Below are 20,331 nucleotides of genomic sequence, written 5' to 3' on the forward strand. Positions count from 1 at the left end.
GGGTCACGGGTCATTCAATCATTCGCCCGCTCCCCATTTCAATTTCTCCTGCCGCCGAGTTGCCTTCTCGAAGGCAAGAGCGGTCCAATCAAAGGACATTTTCCTCCAATCACAAAGCGCCCTTCCACCAAGATTTGTCCGAGCAACAACTTGAATTTGGTCCACTCGGCTAAGTTTGGGCTCGTCCCATCGGTGGGTGCATCGTTTTACGAGAATTCCTCAAATGGTTCACTGTCATTCTTCCGACATTTGTCCAATCAAAGCGTTTCTTTCTATCGCTGAACTTTTTTTTTGGGGGGGGGGGGGGCGGGGGGAGTAAAATGCATCCAATCGGTGAGCTGCTCCTCCCGCAAGTTGGCCCAATTCGTCCAATGACTGCGCTTCCTTCTCCGAACTTTCCCATCCAAACCTTGCACAATGTGAAGGGTGTTTTGGAAAAGGCTGGCTAATAAATCAATCTTATGACTGATGGCGAGGCCGGACATCAAAATGTCACCCTAATCTCTTCCAAAGTGCGATATTACGTTTTAATCCCGACGCAAGGAGAGGCGGCCGTATTGAGCCCGGGATTTACGGCGGCGCGAGCGGCGAGGCAATAAAGCGATGTGGCCGGGCGCCAAATGGATATGATCATAACACGTCACGTGAAAGAGTGGCGCGCCGTCCGTCAGCGTGATAAATGGCCTCCGCGGCGGCGCCTTCAACCGCTAACCGCACGCCGACGCCGTCATTATCCCGCCCTCTCGTGTCTCTCGGGGGAGGGAAATGAGGGAGACCGTCGGCCCCCGTTTGTCTCCGCCGCTCCGTCAAAGAAAGCGATTCGACTTCACCGCGGCAAAGGAGAGCAAACGTTAGCGTGGAAATGAGCCCGCTCGTCAATACCAATTAAGGACGTCGAGCCCGCCGGCTTGATTTTGAATGACGAAGTGGACGCGTGCAAGAAAAGAAAGACGGATTTGGAACTTGATCCAATCAAGCGGCTCAATGAAATCCAGAACAAAAGCCGTCGGTCCCTTCCGGTCTCCAAAAAACAACCAACATTTTACATTTGGGTTCAATCATTTTTTATCATCCGGTCAAATCGGCCTTTTTCCTCACACTCGCCTCCACACGGACGGGACTGATGAAATGGCCACCGGGGCTCATCCACTGTTGCGCCAGATCAAAAAAAAAAAAAAAACAAAAAAAACCCAACAAATGCTTCCCCAATTGTTTGCCGAGTTTCATTGATCAAATTGGAGACGCCGGGAGTCGCTAAATGGTCCGGTTTCATGCCTAGAAAGACGGGACAAGCCGAAAGGAAAAGAAGAAGAAGAAGAAGAAGAAGAAGGGAGTCGCTGAGTGGTCTTGAAAGTACAAAAAGAAAACAACTTTTGAACCTAAAACTAATGTCAAGAATGTATTTGTGGTGTACTCTACTGCAATATCCACGCGTTGACCTGGTTCTGGTTGAGGCCGTCGGAACCTCCCAAAATCGGATCCCTCGCGGCAATCTCAGCGTTTCAAAGCGACGGGGCGGGCGGACGACACGGACTTTTATTTGCCATCTTTGGACATTTGCACGTCAGAAAGATGGCATAAATGTCCTCCACGTTTGGGTCGGGGGTACCAAAAGGCGTCAAAGTCTTCCCGAAAGCCAAAGACCGGGCCTGCCTCCCTTCTGGCTGCGCCTTCAACTTCAAGTTGCCGATTTCGCAAAGTGCCGACGTGCAGCTCAACATCTCTTTCGCTTCTCTTGAAACTCGCAACTGATCGCACAAAACAACAACACAACAACAACAAGCGAGCGCCCCGATCTCGCTTTCGGTTCCGCTTTCAGTCCACGCAAACCAAGACGGAACAGAGACGGCGGAGAGTCCGGCGACATCGCGGCAGGGCGCGGCGAAACCCGCGCTCGCTGTTCTGAGACGAATATTTCATGCTGTCCATGTTTCCGGCATCATTTATCATGTGGCGCATGCGTGTGTGGGATCCATAATTCACGTTTTGAGAAGTTGACTGCTGATAAGTCATCAGTGTGCGGCGGATGGACACACACGCACGCGACGTCCAGCCGACGCCGCGTTGACCTTGCGTTGACAAGTCATGTTCAAATAACAACAAAATGCATCTTCAGCCTAAATTTAACTGAATACACATTTAATGTCCAAAATGATCAAGTCGATTGGTTAGCAAACTCGAAAAATGTTACGTCTGCCGAAAAGCGCCACTGCTCATCACTATGCCAAATGTTAGTCCTGTATTGTATCTGATACCACAGTACGGGACGGTAAAGTCGAGTCAACGATCATCGTGGAGCATAGAGCACAATATATGACAGGAGAGTACAATACAGACCAGCCCGGCACCCTTGGAGGGTCATCTGGGAAAGTACAGCAGTTGATAGGAGAGTCCAGTCAGGCATTTTGGGGTACGCTACAGTAGGGTGTCTTCCACAAGAATATATAGAAAAAAAGTACGTTTCTTTGGGCGTCGCCACAGCGTGTCATCTCAGATGAACGCCGGATGCCCTTCCTGACCCTGACGCAAGCCTTCTCAGGGAGTGGAGGCCCCAGTGGGATACCAACCCACAACAACCGGTTTACCAGACCGGTGCTCTAACCACTGAGCTACGGGGGCTCAGTATTTCTTGGGGAAAAAAAAACAAAACCAAACAAAAAAAAAACCCCCCCGAATACCGCGCGTGGGCACGTGAAATAAGAGCAACCCCGGCACTTTGGCCATAAAGGAAAGCCAGCGAGGAGGACGGAGAGGAAGTGGCCTCCTCGGGACGGACGACAATTCAATTGCAAATCCTCCCGCCCTTTTTTACGTCTTGTCATACTTGCGCAAGCGTGCGCGGACGTACGCCGGCATCCAGGTGTCGGCGTCTACCTCCAAAAATCCCCAAAGCAAAAGGCCGCTCGCGTAATTGAAGCAAGTAGCGACGCCGTGATAGATACGAGTCCACAACGCTTCCGTGTGTGCGCGTTGCGGTGTAATGACCCCCCGAGGGAGAAGAAGGGCCCGGGGGCCACGGGCGAGAAGACCCCCGTCAACTAAGAGGACGGATGAAGCCGCGAGGAGCGAAGGTGGCAGCTGTCGGCTCCTCGGGAAAGTAATTGGCCGAGCGCGGGGCCCCCAAACCCAGACGGTCATTAGCGGCGTCCCACCTGGCGCGAGCACGGCCCCCCCCCCCCCCCCCGCCGTTTGAGAGGATGGCTTCCCGGGGTGCGTCAGCCACGGGGTGAGGATGAAGGGAAGGCTGGCATCGCGGTGTCATCTCCAAATCCTCTTTGACAGCTTGACTGACAGCCGCGTACGGCACAGCCGCGCATGGAAATATGAAAAATAATAAGTGGCCGTGTCGCAGCGGCGTGACTGACAGGCAGGGAAAGGGAGGCGAGCGCACGCCTCCTATTTTAGCGTGACTGACAGCTACTGGATGGGACCAATCCCGCGACCGCTCCGGTGTCCGCTCGTGACTGGCCGGTCACGTGACCCGTCCAACTACTCCTACCCACAACGTCAAAAGGGTGGCGAGACGTGACCTGCGCCGCCTCCAGAACCTTTTTTGGACCGACCCTCCCGGGCATCCCAGACTTCCACGGCAAATTTATCCAATCGTTCCTTCTTCCCTCCACGTAGGAAAGCGAACGACAGGGCCGAGAACAACAAAGGAGGCGACTGGTGGAGGAAAGCGTCAGGCGGGGTCGGGGCTGGGGGGTGGGGGGGGGATTCAATATATTTCTCATCTCGCAGATGTAACCAGATTACACGTCCGTCAGGAGCCACGTATTTCATAAGGAATAAGTAGTTTTTTGCGGCGGCGGCGGCGGCGGGGAAAGAGCGGGAACCCGTGCGGACGAGGCACTTTGGCGCTGCGACGTGCATCCGCGCTGACACATTGGCAGAAACGCAACGTCGTCCAATCATTTTACGGAATTCCGACGGCGTCCCGCGCGGGAAAATTGAATTAAGTGCCAAGCTTGAGGAAGACGAGGAGGAGGAAGAAGGAGGAGGAGAATGGCCAGGCGGAGCCAGCGTTTGGGTTCCGGCGCGGCTCGCCCGTCTCGCAGGACGACTTGCGGAAACGTCGGCGTTACAAAACGCTCGCACGCAGGAGCGAAAACGCCTTCTTACCTCATCGCTGAAGTATCAAAAACGATGAGTGACAACGTACACCGTGAAAAAGGACGAGACGCATGCGAGGAGCTAAAAAGCAGGAGCAATGAGGGACAAAAGTCAAACTTGACCAAAGAGAGAATTTCATGCTAACGAGCCCAAATCTACTCATCCTGCATCTTGTATCAGACTATTGACATGAGCATTCTGCTGTGCCGCTAGACAACCGTTCCAGTTTCTCACATGACCCCTTTGGAAAATTAATACCCCCCCCCCGACGAGCGACAAGCTAATAACCGTCACACAGCTGAAAGATACGACTTGCATCCATCAGGCCAGCGGCCAAACACGTTAGCAGCCGAACGCTAACGCAAAAAGGTGCTCACTGCGAATGTTTTTTTTTCTCTCTCTTATCGGGGACATTTCCAGAATTTTGTCACCGGCGAGAAGCGTTTAATCCCAAACTCCTTCCCGGCGTTTCGGCCCGAAGTCCACTCCGTCCAGCCGGCGCGATGAAGCGGCTTCATCTTTTTATCTCGATCGAGGCAGTCGGCCATCGAGTCCGAGAGATCGCGCCGGCGCAACCGCCGTCTCACTCTGTGACTTCAGATTAGCGCCCGGCGGGGGTTTCCGGAGCGGCCGCCGGACGGAAGCGGACAGATAAAGGCCTCCGTTGTCGGAGGCGGCCGGACGCAAAGTCTGACGTGTCCGCCGGCGAGGAGGAGGACATTTGCATAATGATGCCAACGCAGAAGGGTCGCCCGCCGCCCTTGACAAACACCGGCGATCGTGTGCCAACCGTTCACGATGTTGACAGCAATTTTACGATTACCACCCAGGGTGGATTAGCAATTTAAAAAACAAAAAAATGTTTGAACACCGTTATGAGTGCTAGAACAATATTTTTTGGGTTTTCAACAAAAAGTGACAAATATTCACTCAATATTTTTACGTAAAAATTTGTGATTTTTATACATAAAAAGTGCTATCCAACATTTTTGGTACATTTTTAAATGGAAAATTGTGTGAAAACTTTTGTTTCAATGTTTTTTTTTAAAAAGTAAAACTATTCACACTTTCCCTTCAAGTATTGACTTTTTTAATTCAAAATTGTGAGCTCGCATTCAGCACAAATATTCGTCAAACTTTTAAATATTTTGATATTTTTTGATGACGCTGAGTTTTGCTAAGATTTAGATTTTTTTTTCCAACCAAAACACATATCAAGGTTTAATCCGTGCTAATATTTCTGCCTTCCTAGGATAACCCATCTGCAAACTGGGCATTGCTATGGAAACCGGGATCTTTTTTTCCCCTAGTCTCCCATTTAACGACGGCGAAGTCCTTCGCGGATGCCGACGAAAAAAAACCCAACTAAAAAAACAGGAGACGGGAGTGCAGTGAAACGCGAGAATCACATGAGGATGATCTCGTTTGGCGTCGTCCTCATTCGGCGACACCGTGACGGCTGGGGGGGGGGGGTGGGCTCCCCTTCCCAACAAAAGCAAAAGCAAGTCGGACACCAAACCTTGGGGGGAGGATCCGCACTTCACTGGAGGATTTATTTGTTGGACAACTACAATTCTGTTGGGACGTTTACAATGTCCAATGAAATCTTTTATCGTCGCTATGTAGCAATTTTTCACTGTCTGTAATGGACCACGTAGCATTGATCTAGCCCCATTCTCCTTGATGCAACTGAAATGATTATATATATGAATAATCACTACACGCACACACACACACACACACACACACACACACACACACACTTTTAGAAGGTAAAAAAAAGAGATCATCTGTCCTCATCCCGAAGTCCAGAAGGCGAGTACGTTTACGACCGCTGCAGCACTAAGTGCGGCTCCTCGAGCGTTTTGGGCTAAAAATGTCAATTTACGACGACCCCACCTGCCAGGATCTGATTTTGTTGCACAAGCAAAAATAGGCCAGCGGAACGCGCAACCCCCGGAATGCCGCTCGCAAAAATTTGCTCATCCGGACGCGTGCGGCTTGTGCTGCGCTAGCTAGCTTTAGCCTAGCATGCGGTCACTGCGACGGCCGGCCCCGTTGGGGATTTGCGGCCCCTCTGCGAAACAAAGATGGCGCGGATCACATTCACGTGATCAAGTGGTCGCCGTATAAGTCGGATAAATAAGGGACTAAAACAACAAAAAGAAGACCTGGAGAACAAAATATCGCTGGCATAAGACTGAATGAGCAAGTACGCGCTTGACTTTTGTACACAAAAGAAAGATCGAAGCGGAGAGTTCACTAAAATACCCTCACGGTTAAACAACAGTGCCCCCCACTGCTTGGGCATGCACATGACACTGAAAGCAAGACGACACCCAAGTCGACTGAATAGGAGCGGTTTTTTTTTTTTTTTTTTTTTTTTTTTTCTTTCCCTCCTTCGCTTCACGCCATTTAACAGGTGTCACACTCCTCAGAGCGCAGGTCTTCCGGAATGTTCGGCGCCGGGGCCGGCCGAGGAGCGGGGCCGACGGCGGGCGTTTATCGAGCGAGGCGACGCTCGGGGGACCGCGAGGCGTGCGGAGCGGCCTCCCGCGGGACTCGTGTCCAATTACAGCTGAAAATGAGGGGCCAGATTGCGGCGTGAAGATGGAAGAAACGGGACGAATGGATGGGAAAGGGGGAGGGGCCGTGTTGACGGGGGCTCCGAAGACACGAGGAGCGCTTGGAATTAATGGGCCGGCACGACGGAGCACCGTTCCCGGGGGCGCAACTGGCCATCGAGGACATTTTCCTCATTGTGGGCGGGTTTGACTGCTGGGTCTCACGGTCCGAGTCCTGAACGACGTCGGCGTCGTCGGGTCTGAAATTGGGGCAAAAGTGCGGAGGTCCGCGTTTGCTTGGGATCATTTTGCAGTCGGGCGTCGTCGTCGCGCCACCGCAGTCGGGTTTGACTTTTTCGGACTCGGCGGTGCCAGTCGAAAAACCGACGCAAGCGCTCTGCCCAATTGACAGCAGCGAAATTCGCATCATCGGACATCTGAAAAAAAATGTCAGCGTTGTTTTCTTTTTCAAAAAGTCATGAAAAAAAAATGGGTTTTTTTTTTTCCTTTCAGTGGTCCTTTTTCTCGTTGAACAACTCATTTGAGGAAGTCAGATGAGTTGGAAAAAAAAGAGGAAGTGACAACGACGAGGAGGGAGAAGAAGAGCCGTCACGTGACCGCCCGCCTGCCTCCCGATTGGCTGGCGGCCGGTCTCGTGACGTGCGAGTCAAAAATGTGTTGTCGTTCCTCGTGCGTGTCGCCACACAAAGTGCGAACTGTCGCGTCGCCCGCGTGATTCGCCGGAGCCTCAACAGGAAGTGAAACTCGGCAACAAACAACAAAAAGACAATTTGGATCATGTTCTGTGTTTTGGAATACGACGTAAAACTATTCGGCTAAAAGGCAATTTCTTAAGGGAGACGATAGCTGGGATCGCGCCCGTCACCCTACTGAGGATAAGCAGTTCAGAAAATGGATTACTCGAAAATAAAAACAAACCCCGCCAAAAAAATCATCCGTTTTAAAATCAACCACCCCCCCAAAAAAATCGACTAAGGTGAATTATTTTGTTTTCAAACCAAAAAAAATGCAATTAAATGTGATCATTTGAAAAAATAAATATACAAGCTAAAAGGGAATTTATATATTCTGTTTCTATGTGAAAGTAAAAAAAAAAAAAAAAAAAAAAAAATCTCAATCTCATCCAAAAATGTACATGAACTTGAGGAGCTGTTGATTGATCCCAGATTTAATTGGCAGGCAGACCAGCGTCTGGTCACCAGGAAATCCCCAATGGCGACTGGACGCCAAGCCCTCAGACCTGGGAGGACGGACGCGTCGAGCGACCCCTCCCCCGTCTTCACGCGCTAACTAGCCTGCGCCGCTAGCAGTTAGCGTCAACCTGGCCAAGTCGGAATCGAGGTCCGCATTGCAAACGTCGTCGTCGTAATCTTGGAATTTTTTTTTTTGCTAGGCTACGACGTCACCTTTTCCGGACGAGGCTTCGGCTTTTCTTTCCGTCCGTCTTCAGTCTGCTGACACCGACAACCTCGCAGAAGCACTACGAACGTCCTTCTGATTGGACTCTTGCATCCACGTTTCCCTCCTCCCGAGAAAAGGAACTTGCCAGATGCGCGCCGGCGCCTTTGAGAAGAAAAGCGCCAAAGTGCGGCCGGCCGGCCGGCCGGCGCTCACCTGCAGCCGCGGGCCGCGATTAGCGCGCACGCGAGCCGCTGAGATGAAGACGGAGCGCCGGCCTCCAGGTGCTGGATTATTGAACACATTTGTCACGTTGTGCCAAACGCCCGTGCGAGACTATGACACAAATATGCGTGTGTGAGCGGGACCCGACCGACGCAGACTCCAAAGAAAGAAGAAGAAGAAGAAGAAGAAGAAGAAGAAGAAGAAGAAAAAAAAAGCCTTCGCGCTGGCTCGATTGACAGGTTAACGCCACTGACAGGAGACGCTCAAAAATATGCACAATCACAGGCGAGATGCTTTGGAAATCCTTCCCGCTGAGGAGAAATGAAATAAGAAAATATCACATCTCGTAAAGGTGGGGGGGGGGGGGGGGGGAAGGAACAACAAAGGTCCAATGCGCGTGCTGCAGTGTGCACTCCAGCGAAGGCCCAAAAGTGTGTCGAGCCAACACAAACACTCGATGGCCAATGAAGTCAGTGAAGCGCGTACGTCAACACACAGATGAGCCCCCTCACATATTGCAAAAATAAAAATGACGGAACCGTGACGTATTGCGTGTGTGCGCGCGCAGGGTTACATTTGCAAAAGTTGCATTCGCTGTGTAGTGCGTGCTAAATACGCCGGAGGACCCCTTTTCACAAACGCGCTCGTCCCTGAAAAAGCGGACCCAGTGTGTGTGTGTGTGTGTGTGTGTACAACACACAAGTACACACGCACCCAGCGTCGCGCTCGCCAACGGTCCGAGGAAATGGTAAAGTCGGGTAAAATCGAACTTTGCTTCAGTTGGAGTTACGTTATCGTGTGTTAAACGCATCCCGTTGCAGTTTGTGTGCACGTTGCATTTCAGGGTGTGTACATCACAACATGTGCAAGTGCGTGACTGGGGTCACGCTGCGTGTGAGCGAGAGTCACGCAGTCTTTTGACAGTGCGCATTCATTACAAGTTTATGAATGCGTCCTTACAGTGTGTAGTCATGACACAAAAATGCGTCTTACGTGAAATTGCGACAGTGTGTGCGTGTGTTTTGCATTCGACGTGTGTTACTTCCCAACTACATCGTGTTACGTGCTGTGGTTTGTTCCACTTTGTGTGTGCGTGTTGCATTGTGAGCGTGACATTTAAGTGTGCATGTTGCACTCGGATTGTATGTGTGTGTGTGTGTGTGTGTGTGTGTGTGGATGATGCTCCAGTGCGCGACCGTCACGTTACACACTCGTCACCTCCGCCTTTCGCTCCGAACGGCAACGAGCGCTCGCCTCACTCTCGCTCAAGAAAAAGCTCAAAGTAGGAGCTCAGAACCGTCGTCAAAACGCCGACTTGGGACTTTTGTGCGCAAATCAACAGCCGAGATGCTCGAGCGGCGCAAAGAGCCGTGCGGGAATATCTCCAGAGAAAATTCCTGAAGGGGAGGGGCGATCTGGGGGGGCAGTTATGCGTTGTCACACTCAAGTTTGAGGCGGGTCGGCGAGGACCCGCGACAGTCCAGGTTCCGACACACGCCGCTGACTCGCGACGGACCCAGGGGGGTGGGGGGGCTTACCTTAAGACGTTCCAGCTTTTGAGGGGGTCCAGGTCTGAAATGATAGAAACCATGACGGCAGGAAGAAAACAAAAAAAAAGGGGGAGGGTGCGGTGCAAGGGGGGCGGGAGGGGGGGGGGAAATCAAAAAAAATGAAGAAGAGGAAGGGGCGTCGCGGAAGAAAACGTTTTAAAGTCCGTCGGCCGCGACACGCGAGGCGATGCGATGCGAGCCGTCCTGCTGCTGGTGCTGCCTGACGAGAAGTGGCGGCGACGGGAGGCGCTCTCGCTCGCTCGCTCGCTCTCCTCTCGCTCGCTCGCCCGCGCTCGGGCTCAGCTCGCCCCCCCAATCCCGTCCCCGCCCCCCACCCTGACTTCGCTGCCGGCCAGCTTCCGCCAGCTACGGTCCCAAGATCCCAACGCAAGTGAAAGCAGGCGACAGCACGTTTGGAAAAAGGGCAGCACGGTGGGCGAGTGGTTGGCGCGGCCGCTTGGCAGTTGTGGGCGTCAGAGCTCGAATCTGTACCTTGAAGGCCGTGTGGCTTCTGACTGCTTCTCGGTCGGGTTATCGTCTGACTGGTTCTCTCCGGTCTCCTCCTCTTTCATTTTGGACTTTTTGCTTCTCCGGTTCTTGACGGGTTCCCAATTTTGTTTCTGGACTCATCTGTTGCCGTTGACCCTTTCTGGGGTTTTCGGTTGATCGCTTTCCCGCTCGAACTTGTCATTATTGTCGTCGTCCCAAACCGCAACTTAGGCGAGTGGATCCTATCAAAGTTTTGCCTCATGAACTTGTGACGCTCGACCGGATGAGTGATGGAAGCACAACTTTTGCCGTCGCTTTAACATTTTGACCTCATCGCTTATCAACGTGTCTTTCTTCTTCTCTTTGAGACTGACTGCAAATTTGAAATTGGATTGGTTTCTGACTTGTTTCTTTTTGAATTTGGTCACCATTTTCAATTGATTCTCGATTTGGTTTCTTCATTGGTTGTTGAGCATCCAATTTCAAATGTGGTTTTCGACTGACTATTTTTTAACTGTTTCCTGAATTTTTTTTTTTTAAATGGTTTGGTTCTTGACATGTTTCTCGACTCTGAAACCGATTCTTGGCTTGGCCGTTGCTAGTTTTGTTTTTTTTTTTTTTTGATGTGCGGTGGCAGGAAGCAGAAATGAAGACGTTGACGTTCTCGCTTGGAGTGAACAGGTTGGTTGGATGAGAAAGGAGCTCTTTAGAGGGACAGCCAAAGTTGGACGTTTTGGAGACGAGGTTTCAAAGGGCAGACTTGGATGGTTTGGACACGTTCAGTGAGTATGTTGGTAGGAGGGTGCTGAGGATGGAGCTGTCAAGGAACACCAAAGAAAAGGTTGATGGATGCCGGGCGGGAGGACGTGAGGACAAGTGGGACAGTGTTCGAGAGGAGGATGCACGACATGGACTGAGATGGAAAAAGATGACACGCTGTGGTGACCCCGAATGGGACAAGCCGAAAGGAAAAGAAGAAGGAAGGGCTTCAACTTCAAAAATGCCCCCCCCACCCAAAAAAAAAAAAATCCTGAATTTCTCGCTCCCGTGCTCAACTTTCTCTCTCTGGGAAGCAAAATTTCCTGCATTGACAGCAAACAGTCGACCAATCGTAGTGCAGGTAACAAACTGGCTCGAACAAAATGAGAGCCGCCCGCTTGCACGCGGAAAAACAAAACCAAGCGGAGCAGTCAAATGTAATTTTCCATTCATCCATCCATCCATCTATCCATTTTTACAAGCGCTTATCCGCACAAGGGTCACAGGAGTGCCGTATTCTAGCCCAGCTAACCCTGAACTGGTCGCCAGTTAGTCACAGGGCACATATTGAAACCATCACCGAGTGGGAATTGAACCCAACGTTGACCATTTCTACGACTTGTATTTGGACCGACTCGCAGCAACAGGTGTCAAAGAGGAAGTTAAAGAGTTTGTCAACAGAGGCACAACGTCGAAGGCAAAAGAAGAAGCGCACCCCCTGAAGCACTTCTGCTTGCGCCCACTTCCTGTCTGACACGCCGCCACATCCTGTTGACATTCTATTCGCCTCTCTGAATCGGGTTTGCGCCGGGTTAGCTTTCCCCTAGAAATTGCCCGGGAATAAATTAACGGCGAGCTAGCGCGTAGCGGCCTCCGCGTCTCCCGCTTGAAATAGCTGGCGGACATCTGCTGGCTTGAGGAGGAGGAGGAGGAGGAGGACGGAGAGACTCGACAGCCTCTCGCTCGTCTTCCTCACTCGCTATTTCGGTCTCTTGGCCTACGACACACATCGCGGTGGTTGGCGATGTTACTCGGCGGCGTAATAATCGCGTTGGCGTCCGCCCCGTGGAGGTGGCTGCCTGGCATGGATGCTTATCCAGCGAGCGAGCTTTTGTTTCGCTCGGCCTCAAATTGGGCCACCGTCCCTTTAAGAGGCGCAATGACGTCATGGCATGTTCCCATGCTATGCCGCTTCTTGTGATGACCTCGTCCATTTTTCGCTCTTCCTCCCTTTGTGGATGTCAACGCTTCCCGCGCAGCCATCGGCACGCCGCGGCGTTTTCGGACCGTCTGTGATCATTTGGGCAGAAAATTTTAGGGCCGCGTATTCTAAATGGATTTGCGAACACGGGCGTCAAACTCAAGGCCCGGGATCCAGATCCAGATCCAGATCTTGTGACCTGTTCCCTCTTTGAAGAACAATCGACAAATAATGACTGAGTAATACTGACAAACAGTTGGTCAGCTTCCGCTTTCAATATTTGTTCTCCACCAGTAATAGCGCCCACATTTTTGGAGTTTTGCAATCATATCAGAATTAGCGGCCCGTGACAAAAAAGGAGTCCGACGGCAATTTCCTCTGGTTTTCATTTCGCGAGTGACAAATGCTTTGACGGTAAAACGTCGGAGGGATTTTGTCTGACAACAGCGGCGACGTTCGGCCCGTCGACTGCGCGCGTGATTGCGGCGGCGGCGGCCGTCAGATCGCCGATTGCCGGCGTGCATGCGCTCGCATTAATTGCGCGTCGGGGAGCAGATCGCGTGGGATTCTTCAACGCAAAGGCGCGATTGGAATGGACCCCCCCCCCAAATTCAAATCTACTAACTGCATGTTCAATTCTTCAACTGGGGAGAATTGATTGCAAACCGAGAAAGCGACGCCGGCCCGAAGCCGCGGCGAGGATTCACGCATGCGCGAGCACGTGCGCTCAAACATGACCAGCATGTGCGTGAAATACATTTCATAAACGACATTTGATCCCGTCAAACGTGCCCGGAGCTAAACGCCCACGCGTTGCGTGTCTCAAAGCGCCACAAAGGCATTCAAGTATACAATAGGCTGCTTTTAAATCTGCACTTTTATTACGATTCGTTATTTGTAGCGTAAACAGGAAGTTGCGGCGCAAAAGGCGCCCTCGCACAAAATGGATGCCTTCATTTTATGGATTGCAGATATTTGTTTGCATCACATCAAATCAAATAAAAAGATGTACCTAAGCAAAGTGCCTCTTTACATGGATTGATGACAAGATGAGATTTCTGTGTTTCTACACGTTGATAATTTTGCAAGATTGACGTTCTTTTTCGTGCAGTCCTTATTAAAGGGGGATGGGGGTGGGGGGGCGGTGTATCATTTTGAAGGAAAACATGAATTCCGTCCATGTTAGAATAAATTTGCTATCAATGCCAAAGTGAAAAATGCTGACGACATTCCTGAAGCGCTGGATTGCCGGGACTTCTTCAAATTCTTTTTTTGTTTTTTTTTTTTGCAAGGTTGGAATTGTAGCTTCTAGTCAAATATGAAAAAAAAAAAAAAAAAAACAAGTCAGTCAAATAACTCGCAGAAAAGGTGAAGAATGCAAGACTTTAGGGAGCAGATTTGGAGCAATTTGGCCCATTTTGAGAAAAAAAAAACGCATATTTTATGGTTATGTATATTAAAAAATGCTTTACGTCATGTCGTCCTGATGAGTAGAATTTGGCGGGAAACCAAATGAAAGAAACCCATTTTGAAACCACCGAATGTATAAAAATGGAAGCGCTGTGAATACTTTTAGGACACACTTGGAATGTCAAATATCGAGTTTGGGTCTGTCTTGAGGAAATCACAAAAGTTGTGAGGCCGACGCGCGCCGAAGAAAAATTGCCAAAAGTTGGCGAGCCGACTTTGTGCGTTCATCAGTTCCGCTAACGCTTGACAAAAACATCGCTGAGCCGAGTCTTGGACAATTTGTTCCGCGCGTTTTCACTTTTTCCACAAAAATGTGACTCGCTGATTTTGCGCATGTTCACTGCCTTGGGGAGCGGTCCGCTTGCCTGATGCGGCCGGCGGGGGTTCAATTCCCACTCGGTGTGATGAATACCCGCCTCGAGACGTTCCCCGCGACTGAGCGGCGACCGGCTCGGAGCGTCGTCCACCTTTTGCCCGCAGGCGGGTTCGAATCCGCGACCTTCGTGAGGAGGAACGATTCGGACGGACGGACTTTGTGTTCGCGTGTAAAATGCAAGGGCGTACGTAAAAGAGCCCTCGGGTCAAAGATCAAGACGCTGTTAGCAGTTAGCCGCGGGAGCTCACCCGACGGCTTCGTTCGCCGTCACCGTCGCCGAGCGGGAAAAAAAGCAGGATGGGAAGTGGTGTAAAAAAAAAAAAAAAATCGAGGCGCCTGGAACACAACGCGGCGGCGTGGGCGGGCGAGTGGGTGGCTGAGCGAAGGGAAGAGGAAGAGGTGGAGGCTAAATTTAGAGGCGCTCCTAATCAACTTCTCCCGTCAGCGTGCGTGTGAAAGGGTTCGAAATCCATGCGTGCGGCCCACTCGCTCGCCGAGCGAGGAAGAGGAAGAAGAAGGCAGCCGTGGGCGCCCGCCGACATCGCGGCCGCGTTCTCCTCCAATCGACACGCGGCTATTTACGGCCGCCGCACAGAAGCACGCGGCGATGGCGGTCGCGCCCCCCCCCCCCCCCCACCGGCACCCTACCACCACAAACGCAAGCGCCCCCAACAGCTCTCATTAGTCGCCGATCGATCGCCGCGAGGAGAGAAAACGCAATTAGAGCATCGAGCCAACGATTGCGCCGACCGATGATCGATAGCTAATCATCACCTCGGGGAGGGGGCAGGTTCAAGGGCTAAGTTGTGCGCCCGTGGGGGGGGGGGGGGGGGGGATGGGGGCGGTCAGAGAAACAATGACTTTAATGACGGCTCCGCTTCGCCGGCGTGCGCCAGCCGAGCGCCGTCGGTTCCGATTCCGAGCTCGCCTGACTCCGTGACTTTGATTGGGGGCGGGGCCTCCTGTTGCACGGAGAAACCGGCGTTATTGTCGCATTATGGCAAATGCGCTCCAAGAGCGAAAAGTTCATCCGACAAATTGTTTTCGCGCCGTGCGCCTGCCGAAAAGATGGTTTCCATTTCCGAACGAGGCCCCGCCCCTTTCTGTCTCAGGCGCTGAGCCCATCGCGCCTCGGAGGTCAAAGGTCCTCTTGAGCGGCACCCCCCCCCCCAACCCACCCGTGATAACGCGCGTGCGGGCGGGCAATCGTTGACATTTTCGGCCCCGCGACGCACACACGTACGGCAAACGTGTTTGTTTATGTGTTTGGGTGCGAGTCTCTTTCACAAACACACACACACACACACACAGATGTCAGCTGGCCACGGGTTCAAAGGTCAGCGCGAGCAAGCGTACTTCCATTTGCGAAGGTGCCGGCGGGGCCGGACGGTGTCTTGATGAAACATGTCTGGCTGGCTGGCTGGCTGGCTGGCTGGCTGTGTGCGCGTTCCGAAGGTCTCCCGATCGCGTTTGCGGGGTCCTTTTGGCCCTCGGACTTGGCGCCAGTCAAAATGTGAGCTGGCGGCCCGACATTTGGTCGGGCAAAGCAAAATGAGTCGGGAATCGGGAACGGAAAGAGTCCTCACAAACTGTTTCGGATGGGTTCGCTTCTTTGGTACTGGACCAAGGGGGAAAGGGCATATTGCGGTGATACTTTGGGATGTGAACTCAAAGGGTCTCGGGTCCCCGTCTTTGTCCACGTATTTAGTCGGGGTCTCGGGTCCGTCTCCGGTCAGTATCCTGGGTCTAGGTCAATACATTTGGTCCCGGTCTGCGGTCCACGTTTGCGGTCGTTGGTCCGTCTGTGGAGTTCTTGTCCGTCGATATCTTTTGTTCGGCTCTCGGACGAGTACATTTGGTCCGTCCGTTTGGTTTGTTTTGGCTCAGTGTCTTTGGTCTTCGTCTTTGTTCCACGGTTGTGGTCCGTATCTTTGGAGCGCATTTTGGCTCGGCGTCTTCGGTCCGCGTACTGTTTTGCGGTTGGCGTCTTTGGTCTTTGGTCTTTGTCAAGTCAGGAAATCCGCGGCCCTGACCCCGACCCCACGTAAATCTCGATTCAGAGGAGGAAAGGAAGAAACCTCCAGAAGGGTTCCGACTTCCAGGAGCTGAAGGATCGATCCGTCCTTCTGGCTGAGACCCTGCGGTCGATCCGATCCGATCCGTGGTGTGACCCAATAACATTGACTTTGCTCACTCAAAGAAAAACACAATCATCTGTTTCTCATCCTCTTGGAATCTTTCGGAGCCCACCCTCCCTGCGCCTCTTTCTACTCCTTTGCTCCAGGACGCAAACGTAAACACACAACGTGGCCAAGTTCAGCTGACATCATCCATCTTTGCTCCATTATCCAAACGTTTACGAGTCAACGGCTCCGACGTCCCCCCGTTCCCCTGCTCGCTCGCTCGCTCGCTCACCCCGAAGGGTCCAGATGTGCTTTCAAGCCCGCCCGGAGAAGTCGACTTCCTAACTTCCTTAGCGAGAGCGTTGTCATGGGAAAGAGGAGAAGGAAGACGGGGAGCGGGAGGGGGGCCGCTCGGGGTCTGGCTGACAGAACCCTCAGAACCGCGATCCAAAGTGCTGAGTCAGCGCTGGCTTGGCACGAATGCGTCCCCGAGCAGTCAATCAGGACATATTTCATGATTCTGCAGTTTTATCTGACTCAAAACATCACGTGTGAACTTTTGTCACGCTTTTTTTTTTCCCCCCATACTAGAAGGCATGTCAAGAGTGTGCCGGTTTGCCGGTCCAAGTCCCGACGGGAAGAGGCTGACGTGCCGCAATTGGAATGGTGAGACGTTCTTCTCAGCTGCTTTCAGCAAATCTAGACAAATGAAAGACAGACCAACGATTCGGAGGTCTTTGGATTTGACTTTTGGTTGTCATTTTCACACCAGTCCGTGGCTCCGGTCTGCATCTCGACGATATGTCTAAGCTCCGTGTTTTGGGTCTGTATCTCGAATCCATAGCTAAGGTCGGTATCCCGAGTCGACGGCTCGGACGCGTGCGTCCGTTTTCAGTTTTCAGTTTTCAGGCTGGAGGTCCACATCTCGAGTCTGTGTCTTGGATCAGTGCTTTTGGTCCTTGCCTTCGGTTTGTGCGTTTAGTGTCTCGGGCCCGTATTTTCGGCCCTTTTCTTTCATCTTTGGTTGGGGTTGCGAGTCTGTCTTTCGTCACGGTTCTTGTCCCGTGTCTTGATTTTGTGTCGGACTGGGTCTCCGTGCTTGTGGTTTTGAGTCTGTGTCTTTGATCCGCGCCGCGGGTCTTTTTCTCCAGCCACGTTTCGTGTCGGTCTCCTTCCGTCTGTGCCTCAACTTGTTGGTATCTTCGGTTGTTGTTTTTTTTTTTTACGTTGGTGAGTTCCAGAGTCCTTTTCCTGTATCTTGGCTCTGTGACGGTGGTCTGCGTCATTATTTGCACGTCTTTAGTTTGTTCTAACGGGGGTCACGTGATCAAAGGGCTTTTCAAACTGTTGTCATGCCACCACGCCGATCACGCGCTCTCCGTTTCTGCGTTTGTATTAGCCGGCGGGGGGGGGGGGGTGTTGTACGAAAAGAATATTGCCGGGAAACAAAAGCGGAGTGGCTTCATCAAATATGGATGGCGCACGCGGCGTTCCTGGGAGCGCAGCCTGACCCCAAAACAATTACAAGCAATAAAGCCACGCTTCACTTTAATCACTGGAGCAACGTTTACATGAGTAATGCAATAAAGTGCACGCTCATATCGGCGTTATGAGCTCACGCCGACCCGGTCGTTACGCACATGATTATATGTTTATGTCCCGTATTAGAGCTTTTCATTTGCCCGCTGTGTGGACGCCGCTCGGCGAAGACGCTCGCAAACGCAACCGCGGAGACGATGATTTATTGCTTTTTGTCTGTGCTTTTCCTTTTTTCCCCCTGAAAGACGCGTTCGGGTCGCTCGGACGAAAAAAGCACGACAACGTTCCCGATTTTGCCCTCGTTTTAGACATGAGCGGAGCCACCAACGCAGCCGAGCCCGCCTGTCACGTTGAACCTTTAATCTTTTGTTCCGCGACGTGAACAAGCCCAAGTGACTCATTGGATGCGATTCCCGAGAAAATTCAGGAGGAAACGGTACACGTTTTGATTTGACTTATGTACCAGCAGTAAAATCTTGGGTTTTTTTTTTTTTTTCTCACCAGAAGCAACTGTACTTGTAGCCAAGTATAGACTGTTGGTACTTTGATCAGCTCTGTTTGATTGAGAGGAAAGATTGTTTCGGATCAGTTGTAGGACCAGGAATCGTTCTCTAGCCTGGCCGGGAACGTTTCGAACCCGAGTACTTTGGCTTTTTGTAAATAATTGTACCAACACCTTGAAGCTACGAAGCGGTTTTTTTTTTTTTTTTTTTGGGCGGGGGTGTGTCTTCAGGGGAGCGTCCAATGCGATGTGGTTCGACTGAGCAGTTCCAAGAGATTTTTTTTATGTGTCGGCTGCATGCTGGGAAACTTTAGTGGCATTCGCTGGGCGGCGAGGAGAGAGACGTCTGCCGTGTGAGCCTTTCCGGAACGCCGTCAAATGTAAATCAAGACGCTGTGCCAGAAGTAGAAGTGGGGGTGGGGGACTGCCGGAAGTTTCAAGAAGGAGGCTGATTAGGCCACCGGTGCCGCTGATTAGGCGGGACGGCGATGCCGAGCGCAGAATCAGCGTGATTGCAGGTGGCGGCGGAAAAAACGCGCAAAGGTTACTTGGCTGGCGGTCACGCACGCTATGAACCGCCGACAATGCCAGCGCGGCTAAATGCGAGGCCCTTGAAGGGGGCGCCTCGCGGACCTCCCAATCCCAACGCCAATTAGCCCCTGTTGGATTTCACAAACCTTTCAGCTTGTTTTCGTCATTCCAAGAAATCATTTCATTTTATTTCCAGTTTGCACAACGGCGCGGGTCGGAAAAGGAGCTCAAAATATTTTTTACCGCCTTTATTTTCTCCTGTTTCAGGAGTTTTTTTCTTCTTAAAAAAACAATGTTACTATTATTATTTATTATTAAATTTTAAAAACGCTTGCATTTGAATGGTGAGTTTTTCTTTTATTTTTATTCCTGATTTAAAGAGCTGAGGTTTTGTTGTAATGACAAAATGTGACACCCCCCCCCTCCCCCCCCCAAAAAAAAAAATCCCACCCTTGGGAAATTTTGCAGATTTGCGTGAATGAAAAGGAAGCCACGCAAGCACACACACACACACACACACACACACACACACACACACACAAATGATATGGACCCCTAAAGGACAAAGAAATGGTTTGATTGAGTGTTGTTCGAAAAAATAGCTGCAATCTTGACAGACGCATTTTGTCGTCATCGTCCAGCTGTAATATTGTGATCATAAAGTCAAAGTTGAAAAAAAGGAAGAAGGTCATTTTAACGCCTCCAATTGCAAAGATATGAATTCTGGGGATATTACACATTGAGCGCGGAAAAAGCTCGAAACAAGATTGGAGTAACAATTTGCCTTTTTGGGTTTTTTCGTGTACACTTTTAAATCTTTCATTTATTATTTTATTTAACGAGGTTCCAATTTACGACCGGAGCTCGCAAAGCGCCGGCCCAAGAAAGCCGTTAACGGAAAAGCCACAATAACAACATCGCAGGATGAAGGAAAGCCAATCAGGACGCGCACGGGCCGGGGGTGGGGGGGGCCTTTCATCTCGAGAATTATTATTTTTATTTTTTATGTTTTTTTTTTGGGGGGGGGGGGGGAAAGCGGAGCCGCTCCATCCATCTCAAGTGCCAAAGCCCGCCCGGCTGGGCCGCATGCAAACGCCGTCACATCTTCCATCTGCGGAATCGGACATGTCGCGAGATGACGTCGGCTCGCCTTCGCCGTCCGTCGGCAAAGTCCAACGCGCGTCGTCCGTTCCACTTGACCCGTCCTGGCGCGACCAACCCAAAACGTCACGAGATGGAAAAATTCCAGCGCCGTCGATCGAGACCTGGCGCACCCTGAACTGGTTGCGAGATTTTTTTTTTTTCTAACCCGAGGGACTATTTGAAGCACGTACGCGTCTGCACTTTCAGCACGTATTTAACACATCATATTTTTCTTTTTTTCCTCAAAATTCCTGATATTGAAATGACCCAAGCGTTAAGAGTGAAAACCCACGAGGAACGATTGCAGTTGTCCGAAGATGGCAGCAA

At 51.4% G+C, this 20,331-nt stretch overlaps 1 protein-coding gene across 1 annotated transcript in view; it reads right to left on the minus strand.

Moving 5' to 3' along the window:
- celf2 (cugbp, Elav-like family member 2) overlaps positions 1-9,979 on the minus strand; it is a 64,040-nt gene extending 54,061 nt beyond the window's left edge. Inside the window, exon 1 of the mRNA XM_061807780.1 lies at positions 9,860-9,979. Within this exon, the coding sequence (XP_061663764.1) occupies positions 9,860-9,912 (53 nt within the window). The 5' untranslated portion in view covers positions 9,913-9,979. The remainder of the gene's footprint in view (positions 1-9,859) is intronic.
- Between the last annotated feature and the right edge of the window lie 10,352 nt (positions 9,980-20,331).

This window comes from Syngnathoides biaculeatus, chromosome 20, assembly GCF_019802595.1.
Source record: "Syngnathoides biaculeatus isolate LvHL_M chromosome 20, ASM1980259v1, whole genome shotgun sequence".
NCBI lineage: Eukaryota > Metazoa > Chordata > Actinopteri > Syngnathiformes > Syngnathidae > Syngnathoides > Syngnathoides biaculeatus.